The 23,451-nt window shown below is 36.3% G+C and overlaps 1 protein-coding gene across 1 annotated transcript in view; it reads left to right on the top strand.

The window, feature by feature from the left end:
* The window catches only part of MTREX (Mtr4 exosome RNA helicase), a 92,188-nt gene that overhangs the window by 65,957 nt on the left and 2,780 nt on the right, over positions 1 to 23,451 (top strand). Inside the window, exons 22-25 of the mRNA XM_043976883.1 lie at positions 5,079 to 5,242; positions 10,600 to 10,705; positions 11,444 to 11,500; positions 12,400 to 12,562. Coding sequence (XP_043832818.1) covers positions 5,079 to 5,242; positions 10,600 to 10,705; positions 11,444 to 11,500; positions 12,400 to 12,562 — 490 coding nt within the window. The remainder of the gene's footprint in view (positions 1 to 5,078; positions 5,243 to 10,599; positions 10,706 to 11,443; positions 11,501 to 12,399; positions 12,563 to 23,451) is intronic.

Genomic DNA, 23,451 nt, shown 5'->3' with positions numbered 1-23,451 from the left:
ATAGTTGTTTTCCTTTACGGTGTTGTATTTGTTAAAATAGTTCTCTCGTTCTGCCCACTTTACTCTATCAGTTCATATGAGTCCACCTGGGTTTTAATGTATCTATCCCTTTTGTAATTTCTTACAGCAAAATAACATTCCATTTTCTTCTTATGCAATAATTAGTTTAACCATTACCTGTGGTAATGGTTGGTTACTTTGTTTCTTATTCTTTGCTGTAATAAAATGTGCTACTATAAATAATCTTATATTTATGGGTCCTTTCCTTTCTTTGATGTCCATCATATGTAATCGAGTAGTTAATGATAGCAGTGTCAAAGGATATGCTGTTTAGAGACTATTGCATGTATTTCCAATGTGCTTTCCAGGATGGGTACATCACAGCTCCACTGCCTGTCCTCCCAAAATTATCAAAACTTGACATTCTACTTTTTTTGTCTTCTTTATTGATCTCATGGGTATGAAGAAGAACTTTATAGTCGTTTTAATTTGCATTTCTCTTATAAATGATTTAGAGTAGTTTTCCATGTGGTTTTTAATAGCTTGCCATTTTTCTTATGAGAAATCTGGTCGAATTTTTTATCATTTTTTCCCCCAGTTCATTTACCTTCTAATTTTTAACTGCATTGGTTTTGTTGGAGCAAAGGTTTTTTAATTTTATGTAACCAAAATTGTCCATTTTAATTCCTATTATTTTTTATCATTGTTTGATGAACAATTTCCCTGTTTATTGTATAAGGTATATCTTTCCCTCTTCCTTTCATCTGTTTATAATGTCATCTTTAATATCTAAGTCGTGTATTCATTTGGAACTTGCTGGTTCCATTTGGTGATATATGGTGAAAAGGTTTTGTTCTAAACCCAATTTCTTGCCAGACTGTTTCCCAGCATTTTGATGAATAGTGAATTTTCATCCCTCTAGGTGGAGTTTGCTCAGCCTGATCTGTCTCATTGATCAACCTTTTTTTTTTCTTTTTTTTAAATCAGCCCCTGTGCTTCATTGTATAGTTTAAGATCTTGACCTGTTGGACCGTCTTCCTTCATTTTTTAAAATATATCTTTTGAGATTCCTGACCTTTTATTCTTCCTTATTAAGTTTATTATGTTTTCTTGTTTTATAAAGTAACCCCCTCTCCTAGTCTTATTTCCATAAGGTGTTTTGTAGTTATATACATTCAATCCCTGTATGAGTCTTCAGGAGCAGCTAATTTGTACATTCTGTAGTTACTTTTTATAGGATCTATTTTTCCATCTTTTCCTGCTGTTATTTGTTGGTAATATGTACAAAAGCTTATATTTTTTGAGTTTCTCTTACTAAATTGATAGTTTCAATTACTTTTTTGTTTGAATCGTTAGATTTCTGTAAGTTATCTTGTCATCTCTTAAGTTCATTTGTTCATAGTTTCCTTACGGAAATGAATTATAAATACTACAAATAGTTTTAAGGAATTAAAGATGGAGGTCAATAATTAGAAGATATTTCTCATGGGTAAGCCAAGTCAACATAATATAAATATCAGTAGTAACTAATTTAATTTACTTATTCAGTGCCATACCAATTAAAGTACCAAAGTATTACTTTTAGAGACCTAAAGAAAGTGATAGTGAAATTTATCTGGAGAAACAAAGGATAAGGAAATCTGTGGTGGGGAGCCTAACAGCACCAGCTCTCAAACTGTGCTACAGTTATTATCAAAACTACTTGGTACAAATTAAGAAATTAAGAGTTCAATTAGTAGAAAGAATTAGGTATATACAATATAGTGAAACAAATGTAGTGGCCTCATATTTGATAAACTCAAAGGTCTCAGTTTTTAGAGATAAGGATTTTGACAGAAACTAGAAAGCCAGCTGGTGGAAACCAGGTTTAGGACAACATCAAGCTCCACATGATGACATCACTTAGATCTAAAGTTCTCATCAAAAACATAGGAAAGGGACAATGCGAACATTACCTTTCAAATATGTGGATTGAGAGTTTATAACCAAATGAGATAGGATCACAGTTTAGCACCATCATTTTTCATTAGAACATGGTTTTCTGCCATTGTAGAGCTCTCAGTCTAATAAGGGGATAGAACTTAAAACAGAAATAACCCTCAGAAATGTGTGTGTGTGTGTTTATTTCTCTATTCATTGCAACAAGTTCTTAGATGTTGTTTAGGTATTAGATTCTCAAATGAAAAAATCTATAGAAAATATTTTACAGCTTAAATAGCTAGATTAGTGACAATCATAATCTTTTTTTCATAAAAGTATTTTATTATTTTCCAGTTACATGTAGAGATAGTTTGCAGCATTTGTTTTTATAAGATTTCTAGTTTCAATTTTTTCTCCCTCCCTCCCCCCTCCCCAAGACAGCAAGCAATCTGATATAGGTTTTATATATATATAGTCACATTAAACATTTTTCTGCATTAGTCATGCTGTGCAAGAAGAAGAATCAGAGCAAAAAGGAAAAACCTCAAAAAAGAAAAACAAAAAAAATAGAGATAGTATGATTCAATATTCATCTAGATTCCTTAGTTCTTTTTCTTTTCTCTTCTGGATTTGGAGAACATTTTCCACAATCATAATCTTTAATATTAAGTTATCCTCAAGTAGATTTTAAATATCTGTTGTGGGCAGTACCTATGTATAGTCTGTTGCCATATGTGTTACATAGTATGTGCTCCATAAATATAGTAATGCCTTAATTAATTCTTTAATAACAAAACTTTTCTGGAGAGTCGGCCATGGTTTTAAACAGTAACAACAATAAAAAACCCTATGAAAATAAGCTGCCTGAGTGGGAAAGAGGACGTAAGTTCAAAGGACCAAGATAAATACCTCAGTACACAACTTCTATTTGTCTTTATTTGGTTGAAAGTTAGCAGAGCCAGTTCTTGACAAAATTATGAAATCTTCAGAATTTGAAGATTGTGTAATGTATCCCAAACCCCTTCTTCAGGCATTCATTACATTCCTTCTCACTTCTTCCAAGCCCGTTTTCCAAGAAAATGAAAAATTTTATATTTATATTAATCATTTATACTTCACAATGCACAAGTTTGCTAAAGGATTATCTGGATCAGGCATTTTTATTTTTATATTTTGGTTGCAGGCCATACTTGCAGACAGATGGCAAGAGGGCTTAGTTAATTGGCTGAACAGATATGATACGAAAGTGAAGCATGGTCAGGGTTCTGGCATCAGCAGCTGTTCTCCCCCTATACTGCTTTACTTGGTGATCTAATTGGTTCCCTTGTATTTAATTATCTGTATGCTGATGATTCTCAAACCTACCTATCCCTCCATAACCTCTCATTCCCCCCCCCTTCATTCTTTTTTTTTCCTTTTCTTTTTTTTTGGGGGGGGGGCAGGGCAACGAAGGTTGAGTGACTTGACCAGGGTCACACAACTAGCAAGTGTCAAGGGTCTGAAGCTGGATTTGAACTCAGGTCCTCCTGAATCCAGGGCCAGTGCTTTATCCACTGTGCTACCTAACTGCTCCAACCTCTCGTTCTTAGATCCCCAGTTGCCTTTAAGACATCTTGAAGTGAATGTGTAATAGACATCTTAAAGTCAACATGTCTAACACTGAACTCATCTTTACCCCTAAAGCCTCCCTCCTTTCAAAGCTCCCTATTACTATCAAGGGCACTATTATCCTCCCAGCTCCTCAGACTCACAAACTATACATTATCCCCAACCCCTCACTGTGTCTTGTCTCCTATATATCTAACTAGCTGCCAAGGCCAGCCTAGTTTACCTTTGTCTCATTTCTTGAATATATCCCTTCTCTCCTTTGATGCTGCCACCACCTTGGTGTGAGCTTTTATCACTTCACACCTGGACTGTTGCAATAGGTTGCTGGTTGGTCAGCCTGCCTGGATCTTCCCATTCCAGTTCATCCTCCATTCAGTCACCAAAGTGATCTTCCTAAAGTCCAAGTCCAAACATGTTCCCCTTCTACTCAGGAAACTCTGGGGGTTCCCAATCACCTCCAGGATCAAATACAAAATCCTCTTTGATGTTCAAAGCCCTTAATAACCTGCCCCACCCTCTTCCTTCTCTCCAGTCTTCTCAAACTTAGTGCCATCTCCCGCCCCTGCCACTACCTACTCCAGTAGATCCAGTGACATTTGGCTTCCTTGATATTCCTAGAACAAGATAGTCCATCTCTTGGCTCTGGACGTTTTTCTGACTGTCTCCTCCTCCTGACTTCCTTAGCTTCTTTCAGAAGCCTTCTTTTTACTGGAAACCTTTCCCAGCCCTCTGAATTCTAGTCTCCTCCCTCTTGATTATTCCCAAACAGGGATAGTTGGTCTCTCCCCCATTAGACTATAAGCTCCATAAGGGCAGGGACTATCTTTTTCCTTTCTTTGTATCCTTAGAGTGGAGCTCAGTTAGCACAGTGCCTAGCATAGAATAGGTGCTTCATAATTGCTTATTGACTCCAATCAACAAAACTGTGTGCCCCGGGGCAGGTAGCTCTAAAAACTGAGTAGAACAATTTCACTAAAGAATGGGAGCATAGATTCTGAAATGCCATGCAGAGGTCTAAGTGGAGAGAAGCAAAGGAATGGCAGCAGGCAAATAGCCCGATGGCCTCAGTAAATGTCTGGAACAGGTCACGGACCAGCTGGATATATAGATCATCCCCTTGATGATGATTTAGGATATGAGGGCTTCCCAAGTTGCTATACGGTTTCCTGATGGTCAGGATGATGATAAATGGCTAGGCTTGTCTGTCATAACCTGTTTTTGGAGCTGCCTTTTTATCACCAGTGTCTTATGAGAGTCGGAGTTGTGCTAGTGAAATGCAGTTTGGGTCATTCTAACTCTTATCTTTCCTTCATATCCCCTCCTTTTGCCTCCCTCTGTACTAAAGTTCCCAGATACACATGCCATCTTTTAGGGCTTCATTTGCCATCATTTTATTGTACCCTCCTTTTCATGATGCTTCTCTAAAGAAATGTGTCCAAATTTATTTTCATTGCTAATAACGATATTTTCCCAAAAAATCCAGTTTCCTTTATTTACTATAATAATGACCTAGTGAATGTAATCCTGCTTATTGCTTTGATATTTTTTAGATTGCTGTAGATATTAAATCTGCAAAGCGAGAATTAAAGAAAGCAAGAACTGTCTTACAAATGGATGAGCTTAAGTGTCGGAAACGTGTTTTGCGAAGGCTGGGTTTTGCTACATCTTCTGATGTCATAGAGATGAAAGGACGAGTGGCTTGTGAGATCAGCAGGTGAAACTAATTGCTTTTTTCTACATATAAACTTGAAATGGGATGTGAGATAGGGGTGACCCTCTGGATGTTGAATGTTGTACCTGACATGTGAGCAGTAAAGAGGTGGAATCTTCTTTGGTTGGAAAGTACTTTCATTGAACTGTAATAACCTGGAAGGTTTTAATATCGTACTTTAAGCACAAAAGAAAGCTGACCTTTACACGCACGCACGCACGCACACTGCTGTTGTTGATTTATTTTTTCCCCATCCCCAATATTTCCTTCACTCTCTCTTTCCTTCCTAGAGAGCTATCCTATATAACAAATATTTCTTTTAAAAAGAAAAAAAAAACAACAAAACTGATTGATACCTTGAAAATGTCTGACTATGCAATGTACCACGCTCTTGGCCATAACAGTTCTCCAGAGGGTTGGCATAGAGAGTGTCTAGTCATCCCTTCTTTGGAGTTAGGTTTGTTCTTTATAATTTTGCAAAATTCACTTCTGAATTTTTTAAAGGTTCTTTCCATTTTCACTGTTGTAGTCATTGTGTACATTTTTTTTTCTCAGCCCTATTTATTTCCCTCTGCCTCCATTCATGTAAGTCTTTCCATGCTTCTCTCTGTATTCATCTTATAGCACAATAATATTTCATTATACTCATGTACCACAATTTATCTTACCATTCTCAAATCAATATAACTACTTTATTTCCATTTTTTTACTTTCACAAAAAATATTGCTATACTTATTTTGTTGTATATAGTGACTTTCTTAATCTCAAAGGCCTCCTTGTGGTAATAAGTCTAGTAATGAAACTTCTGGGTCAAAGGGTATGGGGCATTTTAGTTACTTTGTACACATTATTCCAAATTGTTTTCCAAATCACAGCTCCTCCAACATTGACTAATGTTTTCTTCCCACAACCTGACCAACATTAACTATTCCCGTCTTTTATCATCCTTGACAGTTGGCAGGACAGGAGATAAAACGTTAGAGTTATTTTGATTAGCATTTCTCTTATTATTAATGATTTATCATATTCTTTCATATGGCTGTGAATAGTTTGCGGTTTTTCTTTTGAGAAGTTTGTTTATATCTTTTGATTATATATTAAGTAATTACTTTTGGTCTTATTTCTGTTAATTGTTTGTATATCTTAGAAGACACCAAACACATTACAGAAATTTGATAACAAAGATTTTTTTTTTCTTATTCAACTGGTTCCCTTATCTTTGGTGGATTAATTTTATTTGTGTAGAAACTTTTCAATTTTATGTAGTCAAAATTCTTTATTTTTACCTTTCCCTACTTGGTAAAGAATACATCTCCAACCCATAGCTGTGAAAGATATGTGATCTGTCCACTTATCTATCTATAGATAGCTTTCCTCTATGGGTAGATATCCAGGATCCATCTGTGATCTTTAATATTTTGGTTACATATCCAATTGTATGTCCATTTAGAATGTTAGCGTAACAATTCCTGCCAGGCTACTTTCAGGTTTCCTCAGCAATTTTTAATAAAATTAGATATTCTTTCTAAAGTAATTATATTTTCTAGTTTATGAATCACTGTATTCTTGATTTCCATTTTTTCTGATTCTCCCCTATCTAACCTGTTCCATTGTTCTACCCCTCTATTCTTTAATCTATACCAGATGGTTTTGATGACTTTGGCTTTATAATAAATATACTTTGCTCTCTGGAAGTGTTATTCTTTCTATTTTTTCTTTTTATTTTCTAGGTCTTTTGCTTCTCCAAATGAATTTTGTTATTTTATCGGGTTTTATAATATATCCCTTTTGTAGAATGTAGGATTAAAGCTTTTATTTTTAGATTAAGGGATAATAGTGGGATTAAAAAACTTTAATATGGGTAGTATTATTTTTGTTGCATTGGCATGGCCTAGTCATGAACACTGAATATTCCTCTAGCTTTTTAAGTTATTTATTTGTTTAAGGAGCACTTTGTGTTTGAATTAATACAAGTATTTTGTGTATTTTTGTAAACGGATGCCAAATATTTTATGTAACTTGTAATTATTTAGAATGGAATTTCTCTTTCCATTATTACCTTTTGGCTTTTGTTATTACCGTATTAAAATGGTGTTGATTTGGTGGGATCAGGGTGTGTGTGGGGGGTTAGCCTGCAACTTTGATGATGCTATTATTTGTGTCAGTATCTTTGTTTATTCCTTAGGGTTTTCTAAATTGTTATGCCATCAGCAAATAGGGATCACTTTATTTCTTATTTACCTGTCTTTATGTCTTTAATCTCATTCTCATCTTATTGCTATTATTTCCAAAACTATATCAAATAATTGTGGGGAAAGTGGACATCCTTCCTTTACTTGTGTATTGGAAAAGCTTCAAGCATATTCCCCATTGTGTACGATGGTTGCTTTTGGTTTCAGATACTTAGCATAAATAAGTGTTGTGCTTGTGATAGGTATCTTTTATCTCTTGAGATAATCATGTGACTTTGGATATTTTTGTCCTTAATATTGCTTATGTTTATTATTTTCCTAAGGTTGGACCATCTTCTTATCCCTGGTATAAATCCAACTTGATCATAATGAATGATTTCTTGGATGAATTGCTTTAGTCTTTTTGATAGGCCCTTATTTAAAACTTTTGAATCAATATTCATTAATGGTACTGGTTTATCATTCTTTTGTGCTTATCCTTCCCTGATTTAGGTCTTGGGATTATATTTATCTTTCCTTTTTTTGCGGGGCAATGAGGGTTAAGTGACTTGCCCAGTGGCACACAGCTAATAAGTGTCAAGTGTCTGAGGCTGGATTTGAACTCGGGTCCTCCTGAATCCAGGCCTGGTGCTTTATCCACTACACCACCTAACTGTTCCCTGTATTTATCTTCAATAGGAGTCTCAGAGTGTTTTGTGGTGTGTTTTTTTTTTTTCTTTTCAATTTTTAAGGATAATTTATGTAACTGCTACTAATTGTTACTTTAAGACTTGATAGGGGAAGCTAGGTGGCGCAGTGGATAAAGCACCAGGCCTGGATTCAGAAGGACCTGAGTTCAAATTTGGCCTCAGACACTTAACACTTACTAGCTGTGTGACCCTGGGCAAGTCACTTAACCCCAATTGCCTCAACCAAAAAGAAAAGACTTGATGATAGAATTCTTCACTGAACCTATCATGCCTTTGAAGACAAAACTAAATCAACAACACAGCAAAAAACCCCAAAACTAGGAGAAATGACAACAAAACCAGAAAAAAAATAAGAATTATCAGAATATACTATGCACTAATACACTACAACTGAGATCATAAAAGAAATAGGATACTTTGAAAAATATAAAATACCCAAATTGATAACCAGATAAAGATCTTAAATACTCTAATCTCAAGAAAAGGAATCGGCTAATTAGTTATAAAGGAACTTTGCATCTGCATACATATATGTATATAGAATATAGAATATATTATCTAGTGTATGTGTTTTTCTAAAACAGTTTATAGAGCCTTAGCATGGTTAGCAAGGGCTAGCCTCCCCTGATACTTATGTAAGGGGCTAAAATTCTAGCTAGGATGTCTAAAATCTAATGAGTGGTCACTTTAAATTAGAAGCTTTAACAAGAGTTTAGACTTTTAACCATTTATTAAATTGCATTAGGAGCTAGTGATCAAGAGAAAGAGGCCAAGATGCCTTCACCAATCCATCTAACAGAGCCAGAATCTCCCTCTAGCCAAGCTGAGGTCCTGGAGCCAAAGGACCTTGCTCGCTCTTTCCTCCTTCCAGAAGCCTCCTCTCCAACCGGAAACAGGGCCATCCACACACATAGCTCCAAGCTAATTGGCTGGTAGCTCTTATTGACAAATCCCACAAGTGGTTCTATAGATGTAACTTCTGGACGCCAGTTAACTTCCAGACACTAACGTCACATGATCTCGAAATCATATGCTTTCTCCTCATGGCGGAGCTTCCCTGCAATCTCTTTCCCAGCCGGGGCTGCCATTCCAGTTCTCACATTTACTTTATTATTATCCTCTTTACAGCTTAATAAAATATATTCATGATGAAGATTCATTTGAATCATTGAAAGGTATATTTTTGGTCACCCAGTTTACAGTTGATGACATTGAGGCCAAGAGAGTTTAAGTCATTCAGAAGTTATAGATGCAGTATCATCAACCATACATGTAGGTGTACAACAGAACTCTAAGCTAGACCATCTTCCTGTCTCTACAGTTCCTGTCATGGCGACCTTGGCGATACTCATGGGATTAAGCATCATCTCTGTGTAGATGACTCCTTCATCTTTAAATATCTGACTGATCTTTTTTTCAAAGCCCATCTCCTGTATCACATTACCTATTGGATATATCCAATTTAATGTCCTAGGCACAGTAATCTCAGACTAAACATGGGAAAAAATATTTTGTATAATGGATAAAGTTCTAGGCTTGGAGTTAGGAATATGTGGGTTCTAATCAATACTCATATTTACTAGCTATGTAATCCTGGGACTATTGCATCAGTCACATATCTTGCCCAAGTCTTCCCAGGGAACCTTGCATAAAAAAGAACTCATCACTTTTCCACCCAAACTGTCCTACCCTCCCAATTACTATCAAGGGCACCACTATCCTCCCAGTCATCCAGGCTCAAAACCTAGGAGTCATCCTTTACTCCTCACTTTCTCTCATTCCCCATAACCAATCCATTGCCAAGATGAGGCTGCTACTTTTGCATTATTTTTTGTTTTATGTTTCTTTCTCCCTTCTGACGCTGCCTGTCACCTCATGCATGCTTAGAATATTGCAATTGCCTTTTGGTTGGTATCCCATCTTCACATCTCTCTGCTCCTGTTCATCTTCCACTCAGATATCAAATTTATCTTCCTAAAGCACAAGTCTGACTATGTTATTGCCCTGTTTCATAAAATGGTGGCTCCCTTTTTATCATTCTGGTCTTCTTATATTTATTTCCCTTCCACATTCTCTATGATCCAGATACACTGGCCTATTTGCTATCCCTTACATATTACACTCCATCTCCCAACTTTGTCATGTCACCCTTGTCTCAAATGTTTTCCTTCCTCTTCACCACCTGTTCTCTTCCCTGACTTCCCTGGATAGACTTCTCACCCATTGCGTCTCTTACATTAAGGAAGTAAAAAGGGTCTTCATGTATTTATTATGGTGTGATTTTATATTTATCAAGCTGTTTTTTCATTCCCTGGCAAATAGTCTTGTTCATTCTCTAATTTCTTTTGATCTTTGTCCATTCTGTCCTTTATCTGAATGGCTGAATAGTGTGTGTGTGTATATATATATATATATATATATTAGCAAAACTTTAAAAATATATATTTTGTTATTAAATATTCTCTCTTTTTTATATAGTGCTGATGAGCTGCTTTTAACTGAAATGATGTTTAATGGACTTTTCAATGACCTGTCTGCAGAGCAGGCTACTGCCTTGCTAAGCTGTTTTGTGTTTCAGGAGAATGTGAGTTAATAAATTAATATATCTTATGAATCCATGCAACAGACATTTCATATATAAGCCAAAAAAAACATGAAAACGTTTACTTGTAACAGTGTTGTTGCTAGACAGTTTTAATTATGAAGAAATTAAATAATTGAAAGAATATTAGAAATGTTCAATGTGATGAGAAGAGGAACAAGAATGAAATATTTTTCTTAATATAGATTAAGAAAATTAAGACTAAGTTGTATGCTTGTATTGTTATTCAGTACATTTTTGCACATGGATTCTCCTTTTTTAAATAAAATTCTAAAACAGGATGCTAAGAAAGTAGTAGATTAGAGCTGGAAGGGACCTTTTTAGGTCACCCTAAGTTAGATACCTCATTTTAATGATGAAGCCCAGTAATCTGAAGCCCAGAGGTTTTACATGATTTGTCTAAGGTAACACAGGTAATCATGGTAGAGCCCAGATTTGAATGTAGGTCCTCTGTCTCCATATCAAGGCCTTTTTCTTCTGCATCACTGTTAAATATTAATGTTTAAGTAATGAAATACCAGATCTGTCTTTAAATATTAGAAGTTACTAGGTTGTGTAATGACCTTGTTGTATTTGAAATACTGATTATAAATTGATTTATAAATTAAGTTATAAATTTGATTTTTATTATTTTTTAAAATGTGAATTATTTGAGGGCTCAAATAATGTTATGGGATTTTACATCTAGTTTTCTTTTTTCCTCTTTTTTTTTTTTAATAGTCCACTGAATTGCCCAAATTAACAGAACAGTTAGCAGGACCACTTCGCCAAATGCAGGTGAGACTTTTATTTTAAGCTGCTTATTTTAGAATGCCTTGGACCAGAGGTGTCAGACATGCAACTCACAACAGTTCTGGAGTTTGGCTGAACCAGATTAAAATATAATTGGGAAGTAGTAAAAAATAAAAAAATAAAAATAAAAATACTATAAAAGCTCTTTTCATACTAAGTAATCATTCTGTGGACTATAGGAATCCTTATGTACAGGTTCTTGGCCCCCGTTTCTGTTTCAGTTTGACACAACAATTGTAGCTCAGTTTTAGACTGTGCTCTTGGGAACAGAGGGATGAACCATGATTGTTGCCTACCCATCTGTGAAAGTGCCTCAGCACATAAGCTCCACTTCCTTCTTCAGCCTGCAAGGCCTTCTAGTCCTTTGGGAACCTGGATTTGTGCCTCAACCTGAGAATGGGAAGTCCCTGTCCTTCACCTAGGAACATGGTACCTTTTGTTTTCACATACACAACAGTAGTTATTAGCTAGCAGGGACCTTGGCGACCTTCTAGTCTGGTACCCTAAGACTACAGGTGAGGAACCTGAGACCCAGAGAGTTAAGTAATTGGCCGCAGGTTACCCAATGTAAGAATTTTGAACCCAGGCCTTATGACTACAAATCCAGCCCTCTTTATACTATATAATATACCTTCTCCTCCTTCCACCTTGAACTTTAAAAAAAAAATCTGATTTTTAGAGTTTTGTTGATTACTTCATCTAGAATAAATGTGTTGAAACCTGACTTAATGATACTCTATTCAAACTTTAGACATAGCACCCATGAAGAAATAAATAGCTTCATTTGTGCTGAATGGGAAAACTCAAGAAAGTGATTGCAAAAATAACAGAGGTTTAAATAGTATTTTAAATACCTTTTTTGAAAGTTAATCTTTTCTTTCAAGGAATGTGCTAAAAGGATTGCAAAAGTTTCAGCAGAGGCCAAATTAGAAATTGATGAAGAGACTTATCTAAACACATTCAAGTCAAACTTAATGGATGTAGTCTATACCTGGGCAACTGGATGTACATTTGCCCACATCTGCAAAATGACCGATGTCTTTGAAGGTACGTTAACACTTCATTCTTGAGGATTTAAATTTGACAAAATTAACAGACTTTACCAAGTCTCTCTTAGCATATAGTCTGTGCTATGTAGGATGGTGTTACCATGAATAATTTGGTGTATATGGAGAATACTTAATCTGAAAACAATTTTTAAAGAATTCTTAACTTTGTGGTATCACTGCTGCTAAACTCTTTGTGTGCCTAATTGGAATGTCTTGCTTTCTAGAAATGTGACTTTTCATACTTGGTTTCAAATTAAGAACCTATTCAAAGAATGTCTGTTATGATAAACTTCCTTATTGCAGTGAAAATATTGATTATAAAATAACGGGCATAGTTTATTTCTTTTTTTAGTTAAAGAGAAAACAGCAGCTAGACCTGAATTATGGAAGGAGAGAAGGAAGACTTGCTTATAATCCTTTAGATCACTGAAAAATTAAATTCGCCAGACTCAGTCATAATGTGAGAATGGATAAACTTTTCATAGTTCTTTAAGGAATTTTAGAACCTTTTGTGAGGGTATAGTTGGTATATACTAGCTATCTAAAGGATTAGTTATACAGATTGTTACATTGTTAATGTATTTTAAAGCTTGACCTTTGTTTATTTTTTGAAAATTTAATTAAAATAGTAACCATATTTTATCTTGTCAGATAAATCAGAATTTTTCCTAAATTTATACTTTTTTTTCATATGTAGGGAAGTGTATTTATTACATTTCCTGTCTTTCTAATTGGTTACTAAAAGATACTCTAGCTAAAGCTTGTTTATACTTGATTTAATAACCTTTTGTTAAAGATCACTGAATGTGAAGAGGAGTAGTATTTAAAGGCTCTAGAGAAGTGCGTTCATGTGGATGTGTAGAGGCATCGACACATCTACGTGTGTTTATTTAATATATATTTATTTTTCAGAGATTTACTCAGAGGCCAAACTACTGAAATAAAACTAATCAGAAAGAAATCAAAAGACTGGTGAACCAATAAGAAAAAAATAATTGCAAAATTGAAGAAGAGCTTAAAGAAAATGAATAAGGATAAATTTTAATAAAGTAGGAATAAAACCAACATGACAGTTAAAGAAAAATGATGCTAATTAGAAACAAAGGCATTGTACATTTTAAAACAGCTATACAATAATTTAGGATTGTAAGCCTGCAAGGCTTACAGTGATGCAATGATGACATAAAATGATTATGTTGGACTTGATACAACTGAGTAAATTTTATGCTGTGAAGATTCTTTTAAGGGAATTACTCATCTTCACCTTAGTGAGCATTTTAAAAAAATGTCCACAATGTTGCTGTTGTAAGTTTATCATCATGTCTCCATTATTCTTAGATTACTGAATTGTCATGAATTAGTAAAGAAAACATAGAAGTTGGAGTTAGGACCTTGGTTCAAGTCACATCCCTACTATCTTTACTATGTGTATAAGCTGGGAAAAGTCATTCTTTGGGCCACAGTTTCTTTGTTTATGAAATGAGGGAGTTTGTTTAGATTCCCTGAGAGATCCCTTCTAGCTCTGAATATACGATTCAGAGATCTGATTCTTGCTACGAAGAGCAAAACTCCTTTTCATAGTGTGTTCAAATAGGCAGAACTGAAGAAATAGGTTGCTAAAGTGGCTTCACATAGGGCTGTGCTTTCATGAGTTTTGTGAAATATTTGCTTTAATATTCAGAAAATGCATTCTCTTTATCACACTGATACTTTTCATACTGTCTCTCTTAACTTCATTATGGGAATCATTTTATGCCTCACTTGTTATTCAACATGAAAAATCAGTATAGCTTAGTGGCAAGCCTGCTTTAGAGTAAGGAAGATGACCCCGGTTCAAGTCCTGCCTCTGACACATACAGACTTTGACCCTAGACACCTCCATTAACCTCTCAGTGCTCCCACCTCCTCTCTAAGACAGTTAAAAGCCAGTTGCCTGTATGCATTAGGGAGGAAACGGGGGTGGGGGTGGGGAGTGAAGCAGTGGCACAGTCCTCAGACACTGTGTGACCCTGGGCAAGTCACTTAACCCTGTTTGCCTCAGTTTCCTCTTCTGCAAAATGATCTAGAGAAGAAAATGGCAAGCCACTCCAGTATCCTTACCAGACATGACTGAAAACAACTCAACAGCCAAATCGGTGGAGGGGCTTTTCTTGATAGAGATTTCCTCTCTACACTGAGGAATTCACAGGTCTACATCCCTGGCTTGGGGGAGAATATGAGTGCAAAACTGTGAGCTATGCTGACATTAGTTGTAGTTACAGACTGATTACAGATTGGCACTCTAGGGAAAGAATTATTTCCATCTCACTTAATCGCTTGACACTAAGTGGGATTTCTAAACTAGTACCTGGTGCATAAGAGGCACTTAAATGTTTTTTGACTTGAAAGCACAGTATAAGCAACAGGTTCTTAATCTTTGGCCTCAACGGAAAATTTCCTATTCTCAAAGTCTGACAGAGAATCTGAAATTCTCTTTATAACACTTTTTTATTATCAACCAAACCAAACTTAAAATTTGACCTCTGAATTCCTTCAGTTTAAGTAGAGGAGAATCACAAGTGATGGCAGTTTCTCCATGAATGTTATAGCTACATGCATACGTATGCGTCCTCATGTATAAGAGTTTGCTCGCACACAGCTCTTTTCTGTCTATTAGTAAGGCTCTGTGCCAGGCTCAGCAGGGACTGCTGAGGAGGGAGAGGATGAACAGTCTTTGCTGTCTTGGAAAAGTGGTATGGTAGAGATAACACCGGCCACAGAGTCGGGAGAAGCCAGGCCTGAGTCATGTCTCTGACACTTTCTGGTGCTGTGACAAGGGTCTTAGACTGCATCCCAGAAAGGTTAAGCCCTTGCTTGTGCCACTTCCACAGTGAGAGGTAGGCCCAGGGTTTAAAGCTGTACTCCAAATCCAGTTCCTTTGACTGTGCCATGCTGATTCCACAGGCAAGTTGTTTAACTCCTTGTGTCTCAGTTTCCTCATGTCAAATGGGGATAAACATTCATGTGTTAGCCGCCTCACAGAGAAGCAGTATAGCACAGTGGATAGAAAGCAGGGCCTCAGCATTGGAAGGTTGTTTCCTCACCAGGGTGCCCCAACAACTCTGAAATCCCAGGTCTGAAATTTAATAAAAATTCCTACCTCGTAAAATTATTGTAATGCTCAGATGAGATCATGTATGTAAAGTACTTTACAGACTTTAGTGCACTATTGTGCACTGTTGTGAAGCTTACTTCTAAGAGGGGAGATGATACATATGTCCAGATAGTTTGATGTCAAAGTGCTTGCATCATGTGTTTCTAGAATTCCCTTCTTGAGCCTTGGCTCCCAGTCATTGCCCTCTTTGCCCATTTTCACATTAAGTACATTGTCAGTACTTTGCACTGAACATTGTTAAAGACCATTTACTTTTACGGTCTAGCAGTGTAAACACAATTTATCTGTTGGGCCTCAGTTTTCAAATTTTAATAGAAGGGCTAAAAGGACTTTGTTTTACTTTCTCGTGTAGACATTATAGAGATCAATGACAGGACTAAAGCTCTGAGATGTCCAAGAGAAAGACCCTTATTGTTAATGAGGATGGCAGCCTTTTTATCCCTACCCACTCTCAGAGTTCACTTCCATTTAGAAATTTCTCTGATTTTGTGTGATACCTGCTCAGACACACAAATGAAACACTAAAGGAGTCTGTAGACTTTGACTTAATGGATTTTATTTGAAATTTTGCACTAAGTAGAAATTTCATGTAGTGTGTGTCATGAAACATGAACTCAGTGCTATTTAAAACTAAAGGCAGTTTGGGGTGATGCCCAAGTACAAGACTCCACCTATGGGTTGACCTTTTCAGTCAGCATACCAGCATTCCTGAAAGTTATTCTGCCTTCTTTTCTCAGCTCCTTAGAATTATTTCAGCTCCAGTTTAACATCTATCATTGTAGAGGTAGATTTCAGGCTATAATTATATAATCTGAATTTATGTGATCTGTCCTGTTTCTTGATTTTATCTTATCTTTGTGTTAGACATTTCCTTTCCTTAAACTCATAGTAATTAAACATTCATTTTTTTAATGAGCAGAAGACTGAAAGTCTGTATCTGCTTATGTAAAATTCTCTCTTATTTTCCTTAAATATTTTTTCTCACAAAGAAGACATTGTGGACAGTAACATTGAATTTATTATACTTTTTTGAATGAGCTGTACGTAATAGTGATTCACAGGTTCGTGTACTATCTGCCTCATTTCTTCATCTATAAAATTAGGATAATAATAGTAATACTTTCTGTATGGAAGGGTTTTTTTCTTCAGTGTTGGTTAAGTTCAGAATTAAATGAAACTTTTTTTCCTAAAAACATTTTTTCCTAATTGGGCATTTTTCCTATTACATCACCAGCTGAAAAGGTGTAGCCTGCATATTTGCTATCCTTTCTTCTTTTTACTCTTAGAATTGTAATGGAACAGTTCTTAGTAGGGAAAAAAAAAAATCTTTAAAAGCATCATATAATGAAGCCCTGGCCCATAAGACAGTGTGCCTCTAATATTTATGGAAACACAATTTCAGCACTGGAAATTTTTAATTATTGGACTTTTACCATTACTATTCCCTCATTTAAATTTTTAAAAGGGAAAAAAACAAACAAACCTTGGGTCTTAAAAAAGTGAAAATAGTAAGTAGCCTAGGAGTTTCTGTACTTAGCGCTTTAAGTCCTCAAAATAGTTTGCAAACCTAATAAGCCTGTGAGAGTTAACACTGTCTTATGCTAATGAAGGCCATGTGTTTTAGAAATGCTTTCAGAGAAAAGTACATATTAAACATATGCCTCGGTTTTGGTTGAGGGAATTTTAATTTTTATAGTAGGGGTGGTGGTTCAATTGCTTTAGTTTCATGAAATTAAACAAATAGAATTGTTAGAATATGGGGGGGGGGAGTGCTGAGGTCCTTTTTAAGGGGAAGTTTTCCTTAGAGTCTGTTTTTGTCTCCATTGTGGGCTTGAGCAGCAGCTGTTGCCTTTTCTCTTTTGCTAAAACAAAAATTATTAATAGCCCACTTTGAAGGTTTGAAGCCCTGAAGACAGTGCTACCTGGGGGACCTTTTGCAAAGATGTCTTATCTTAGGGAGCTTCTTATGATGTGCTTCTGCCTCTCCCAGAGATTTTTAAAGGCCATGGGGCCATTTATTTCTGAGTGGTTTGTTTTTGTTTTTGTTTTTTTGCGGGGCAATAAGGGTTAAATGACTTGTCCAGGGTCACACAGCTAGTAGTGTCGTGTCTGAAGCTGGATTTGAACTCAGGTCCTTCGGAATGCAGGGCTGGTGCTTTATCCACTGTGCCACCTAGCTGCCCCCTATTTCTCACTGTTAAGGGGGACTTTCTTTTCCTGAAATAAGAAAATAAAAGATGACCCAGGGCTTGGTGTGTTGCTTCCCAAACATCCCACTTGGCTCTGCATTTGAGCAGGGAGCTCTTCTTCCTGTGCCTGACTGAGAGCTCCTCATGGGTGTGGGTACCCTTGCCCACACATCTCACTAACCAGAGTTAGAGGACAGCATTAATCTTTATCCCCATCCCTATCAGAAATATTTCTTGTTCACCTGGATCTCCAAATGTGTTGACTTTTTATCTTTGAAGGCATGATGTTGTTTCGGGTTTGTTGTAACCATACAAAATTTGAACCTAATCCTAACACAAAAAAAAATCCATGGCCATAATAGACATCTATTTTGTGGATCTTTTGAGAATGGCTTTTATTTTTAAGAAATCTTTCCTACTAATTGTACTTAATGAGCCCTGTGTTCCAAAATAAAGTCATTCTTATTAGCATTTGATACTTTTTCTGGATCTAAATTTGAGCACACAATTAAGTGTTTGCTTGGGAAATGGTGAAATTAGAGGTTAATGCTTAATATTGCAAAATTGCACATTATCATCCAGTTTTTAAGTTTCCTTTTTTACCTTAATTCTAGAAAGAACTTGCCCTTCATAAGATGTTTTTTTTTTGAAGAATACAAAGGACAGTGAGGCAACAAAATAACCGAAAAAGGTGTGGGAGGAAGCTTTTTATATGTGAAATACTGTATTCTCTTACCCAGTTATAAATGTGATCTTGGGATTTGTAACAGGAAAGGCATTTTCACAGTAAAGCAGACCGTTGGGGTGTGTAATTCTAATTCTGGCTAGCCATTAATGTATTTAATGTTAGTGGGTGGTAGCATTTATCCAAGGACCTAAGTCTTCATCTATGAAAGAAGGACTTCCAGATCTTGGAAGGGGTTCTTTTGAAAGTTACCTATCAACCCCAAAAGTCGGTAGGGAGGGACTAGGATTGAAAATTTTGTTCAAACAAAAATTTTCCTTGAACAAATTCCCGAGTGAGCTCCCAAACTCATGACATGATCGCTCCAAAAAACATCCAAATAACGCCATAGGAAAACAAATTCCCTCCAACCCTCCTTTCCTCTGGCACCCCCCCACTGTGCACCCTCCCTCTCCCCCCCCCAATTCTTTTTAGACAGTTTAGTGTTTATGCCTGTATAGTATAATTTGATGACAAGAATCTGTCTGCAACAACCACAACCAGCATGAGATTGTAGCCCACGTGTGAGTTTTCTGGGTGCCTTGTGGCTTCATTTTCCTAATTATTCTCCAGTAATCTAAGACTCTGCAACAAAGTTGGGCTTTCCAAAGTTGACTTCAGTGTTTGCCAGAATGCAGCGTGGCTGTGCTCTGAAGATTTGCTTAGTTCAGTTATTTTGGGCTAAATTTTATCTTAATAATTCATTCCATATGGTTTTAACTGTGATTTGTCTTACAGATACTGTTTTTCCTCATAAGTTGTTCTGTTGGTCAAAGTACTGAAATATTATAGGACTGAGTATGTTCCCCTGTTATATGTTATAAATAGGTTAAACTTATATGTTTAGGAGATAGATAAGGGGCCTGCCTGGTTGGTAGATAGAGGCCCTGTCACTGTGATGCTTGCTTGGAAAAATACAGGGTTGCTGTTAAGACCTGGTTTAGGTCAATTCTTGCTACAGTGGTTAAAATGACATTTGATTATCAGCCCATTGCCATGAAGCGAAAGGGTTTGTGTTACAAGTCATTACATAATTCCTTTGGAATAGAAGCTTTTACATAATAATAATTAAATTTTTGAAAGAAAATCAATTGAGCATTTTCAATCTGGGAATGTAAATTAACCTCATTCATTTAACTAATAGCCCAAAGAAGTTGGAGCTTACTACCATTCCTAGGTCTTCTTCCCTTTCCCATCTACTGTCCTCCTGCTGAAGATAGTATTCATGTTGTGATAAAGGATTTCCTTTCACATTCCACTATTAGCAACTAGTGTGGCTTTACATCTTTCTGTAGACTTTTGTCGTGATTTTATCATTTCAGTTGTGTCCAACTCTTTGTAACTCCATCTGGGGTTTTCTTGAATACTGGAATGGTTTGCCATTTACTTCTCCAGCTCTTCTTACAGATGAGGAAAGTGAGGCAAACAGGGTTAAGAGACTTGCCCAGGGTCACACAACCAGTAAACATATGGGACTGGATTTGAACTTATAAAGATGTCTTCCTGACTCCAGACCTAGCACTTTCTACTGCCCACCTAGCTGTAGGACAGTGGAAGATTAAGACCAGAGCTTGTACAGGCTGTTTATAATCATCTGGCCTGGCTCTATAGCCAAGTATTTTGTTACAGGTTGCATAATAATAATATTGGTGATGAAAATAAAAATAGTGCCTTAAGGCTTACAAAACACTTTAAAATATCATTTCATTTTATCCTTGCAACAACTCTTGGAGGTAGGTACTACTATTGTCTCCATTTTGCAGGTGGGGAAACTGAAGCAAACAGATTAAGTGACTTGCCTAGGGTCCTACTTGTCTGAGGCTATATTAGAACTCAGGTCTGTCTTCCTTTAGGTCCAACACACTCTCCATAGACAGTACCACCTAGCTGCCTACTTCAGAAGGTATTAACCAGAAGACTAAATGAATCAGGAGTTGGATGAAATTATATTAACCACATGATTTTAATAATATTACAATTGGGTCTTCTTTTGGCATTTTGTTTCCTCGTCTCTAAAAGAAGGCTAGATTGGAGAAATAATGAATTCCCTGGCTGTTTGCAGTAAGAAGAGAATAAGAATTTGCGTGCAAACTTTAAGACCTCTTGTTGGAAATAAGCCTTAGTTATAGTGTACTCATTCCCAGTCCTCAAGTACCATCTCTCTGAATATCAGCCAATTTCCTTTTATGGAGCTTTAAAAAATAAGTGCCTATGCATCTTTGGTAGGTACAAAGCTATTCTGTATTTGACCTCAAATGCATGAGTACAGCTGTACTTGGGTTCAAAGCTGTGTTTAAAGATTAAATAGGAAAGATTATTTTTATAGTGAGTACCAGATTACAGGCAGGAGCAGCTCTGCTGCTGACTGTCTAACCTTGGGCAGATTATTCTTCATCTAAAAGATTAAAGGAGGAAGACTAGATTTGCACCTAGAAGTCATCTGTTATTTGTGCCCAGGAATTATGAACATATGGAAGTGTGTCTATAATGTTATATTCACCGACTTCAAAATATTTACTTTTTTGCTTTAATTTGGGGTTAAAAAAGAAAATTGGTGTGAAGCACATCAAATAGCTAAAAGGAAATTATGACTCAGAATGAAAGTCTTGTTCCCATTGCTATCATTTTGCTATCATCTTTTTAAAAAATACTTGCTAACAGCTATCAGAACTATGAAGAGTTTGAGACTTAAACAGTTTTAGTTCATTTGTAAGGGGGGGGGGCAGCTAGGTGGCACAGTGGATAAAGCACTGGCCTTGGATTCAGGAGGACCTGAGTTCAAATCCAGCCTCAGACACTTGACACTAGTGGTGTGACCCTGGGCAATTCACTTAACCCTCATTGCCCTGCAAAAAAAAAAAAAAAAAAAAAAGCTCATTTGTAAAGGAAGGAAAAAACACAAGCTCTTTCCAGACTATATGGTGGTGGTTCTTCATTCTCAGAGAAGACTGAAATGACATCAATATCTTAGAGTCAAATTATAGTGTGTCCACCTGTGGCTCATCAGACCAGTACAAAGCTTGGAAGACTCTACCATGGGTCAAGCACAAATAGTCCATGCAAACATTTGGGGTAGATTCTCTAAATTTTCAGATCTTACATTTCTTTTGAGCTACAGAAGTTTGGCTTTGCCCATAGAGCACAGTTCCTTCTTTGTTGAGGGCATGCTGTGCTGGATGGTCCTGTGTCAGTGATTCCTGAATCACTAAGTCAAGTCCACACTATATGGAACCTACAAGTAAATAGGTTTTGCATAATCCCCTTGGGAACTTATTATAGACTGATATGTTATGTTTCATGGTGCCTGTGGGCATAAACCAAGAGACACCATGCTGTCTGGTCAATGGCCATGTGAGTATCATCACATTTGTACCAACTCAGTCATTCAGTTGATTGGGCCTAGAAGGTACTTACTAGGGCATCCTTCACTAAACACCGGTCAGATTTATGCCACTTATTTTGTCACTGTTGGAAAACACTCATCTCTAGTTGGTCCCTTGACTCAGCAACATCTGTCTAGAGACAAAAATGTTTGAAGAAGGTTTAATGACAGGAGAGGAAAAAATTGAAACTGTGGAGAGAAAAAAATTGAAACTGGAAAGGGTCTTAAGACCGACCCTTTCTTTACAAATCTAAAATCATACTGTTAGTTTAGGACTATACAATGCATTGTTAACAATCTGGTTTGTTTATTAAATTCTGTTGCATACTAAATTTGAAAATGTTTATTCGTATAGTAAGTATAGGCTTAAATTGTATATTTTCACGCCTTAAATATTAAGGAACACAGATTATATATTGTTTGATGAAACAAAGGAAGCTTTTTTGTCTCCTCCCAGACTTAAAAAGCACCCCTAAGTATAGGCTTAAATTGTATATTTTCACGCCTTAAATATTAAGGAACACAGATTATATATTGTTTGATGAAACAAAGGAAGCTTTTTTGTCTCCTCCCAGACTTAAAAAGCACCCCCATCTGTGGAGGGCATTAAAAGCCCGCAAGCAGAAAAGTCACTGAATTCTAACTTTTGTTATTAAAAGTACTTGAGGGAGAAAAAAAATACATCTCTGCTCATGAGTTTGTGCCCAATGTGGAAAAATTGTAATGACTAAGGAAACTAAAGTCTAGGTAGCAATATGCCAAGTAATATAAAAGCTTTTATTTATAATGTATTAAGCAAAATGTCTTTCAAAGTGTTCTTGTAAGTTATTTTCTAAATACAGGGTTCCCTCCCCCTTACAGTCTTCACATCTTTTATTTTTGCTTCAATTCATGAGTTGCAATTTCTAATATTTGTACTTTCAGACTTCTACAAGGAAAGTTAGTTAGATTCTCACACCCAGAATTTCTGGCTCCTACTTTCAAAATGACTCCTAGGAAAGACTAAATCTCTTTACCATTCCTTAGACAGGACCTTAGAACTATACTGAGGCTTAGAGAGGAGGAGTGATGGTAAAACACTTTATCACAGCCAAGACTTAAAAAAACTCCATTCTTTTTTGGTTCAGGTTTTTACACTGAGGTAATTATCTCTGGTAAAAAGGACCAACAAAAATGGCTATTAAATCTTTAACTAGGATAGTCAGGTTGGCCCAGCAGCACCATCCTGAGAGTTAGATTATTGGGTTGACCTGACAGTACCAGAAAGTAGATTGTTCTCAGTGAAAAAATTGTCTCAGTTGTACAGCCAAAATTATTCAATTCATGGCACTACAGCTAACCATCTCGAACATTTTATTTGTCATTTTAAAAAAATTTACTATAGGGGCAGCTAGGCGGCACAACCACTTAACCCTCATTGCCCCGCCCCCCCCCCCAA

The sequence above is a fragment of the Dromiciops gliroides genome, chromosome 1 (assembly GCF_019393635.1).
Source record: "Dromiciops gliroides isolate mDroGli1 chromosome 1, mDroGli1.pri, whole genome shotgun sequence".
Classification (NCBI taxonomy): domain Eukaryota; kingdom Metazoa; phylum Chordata; class Mammalia; order Microbiotheria; family Microbiotheriidae; genus Dromiciops; species Dromiciops gliroides.
The sequence above is the reverse complement of the archived record's forward strand: the minus strand, read 5'-3'. Positions and strand labels throughout refer to the sequence as shown.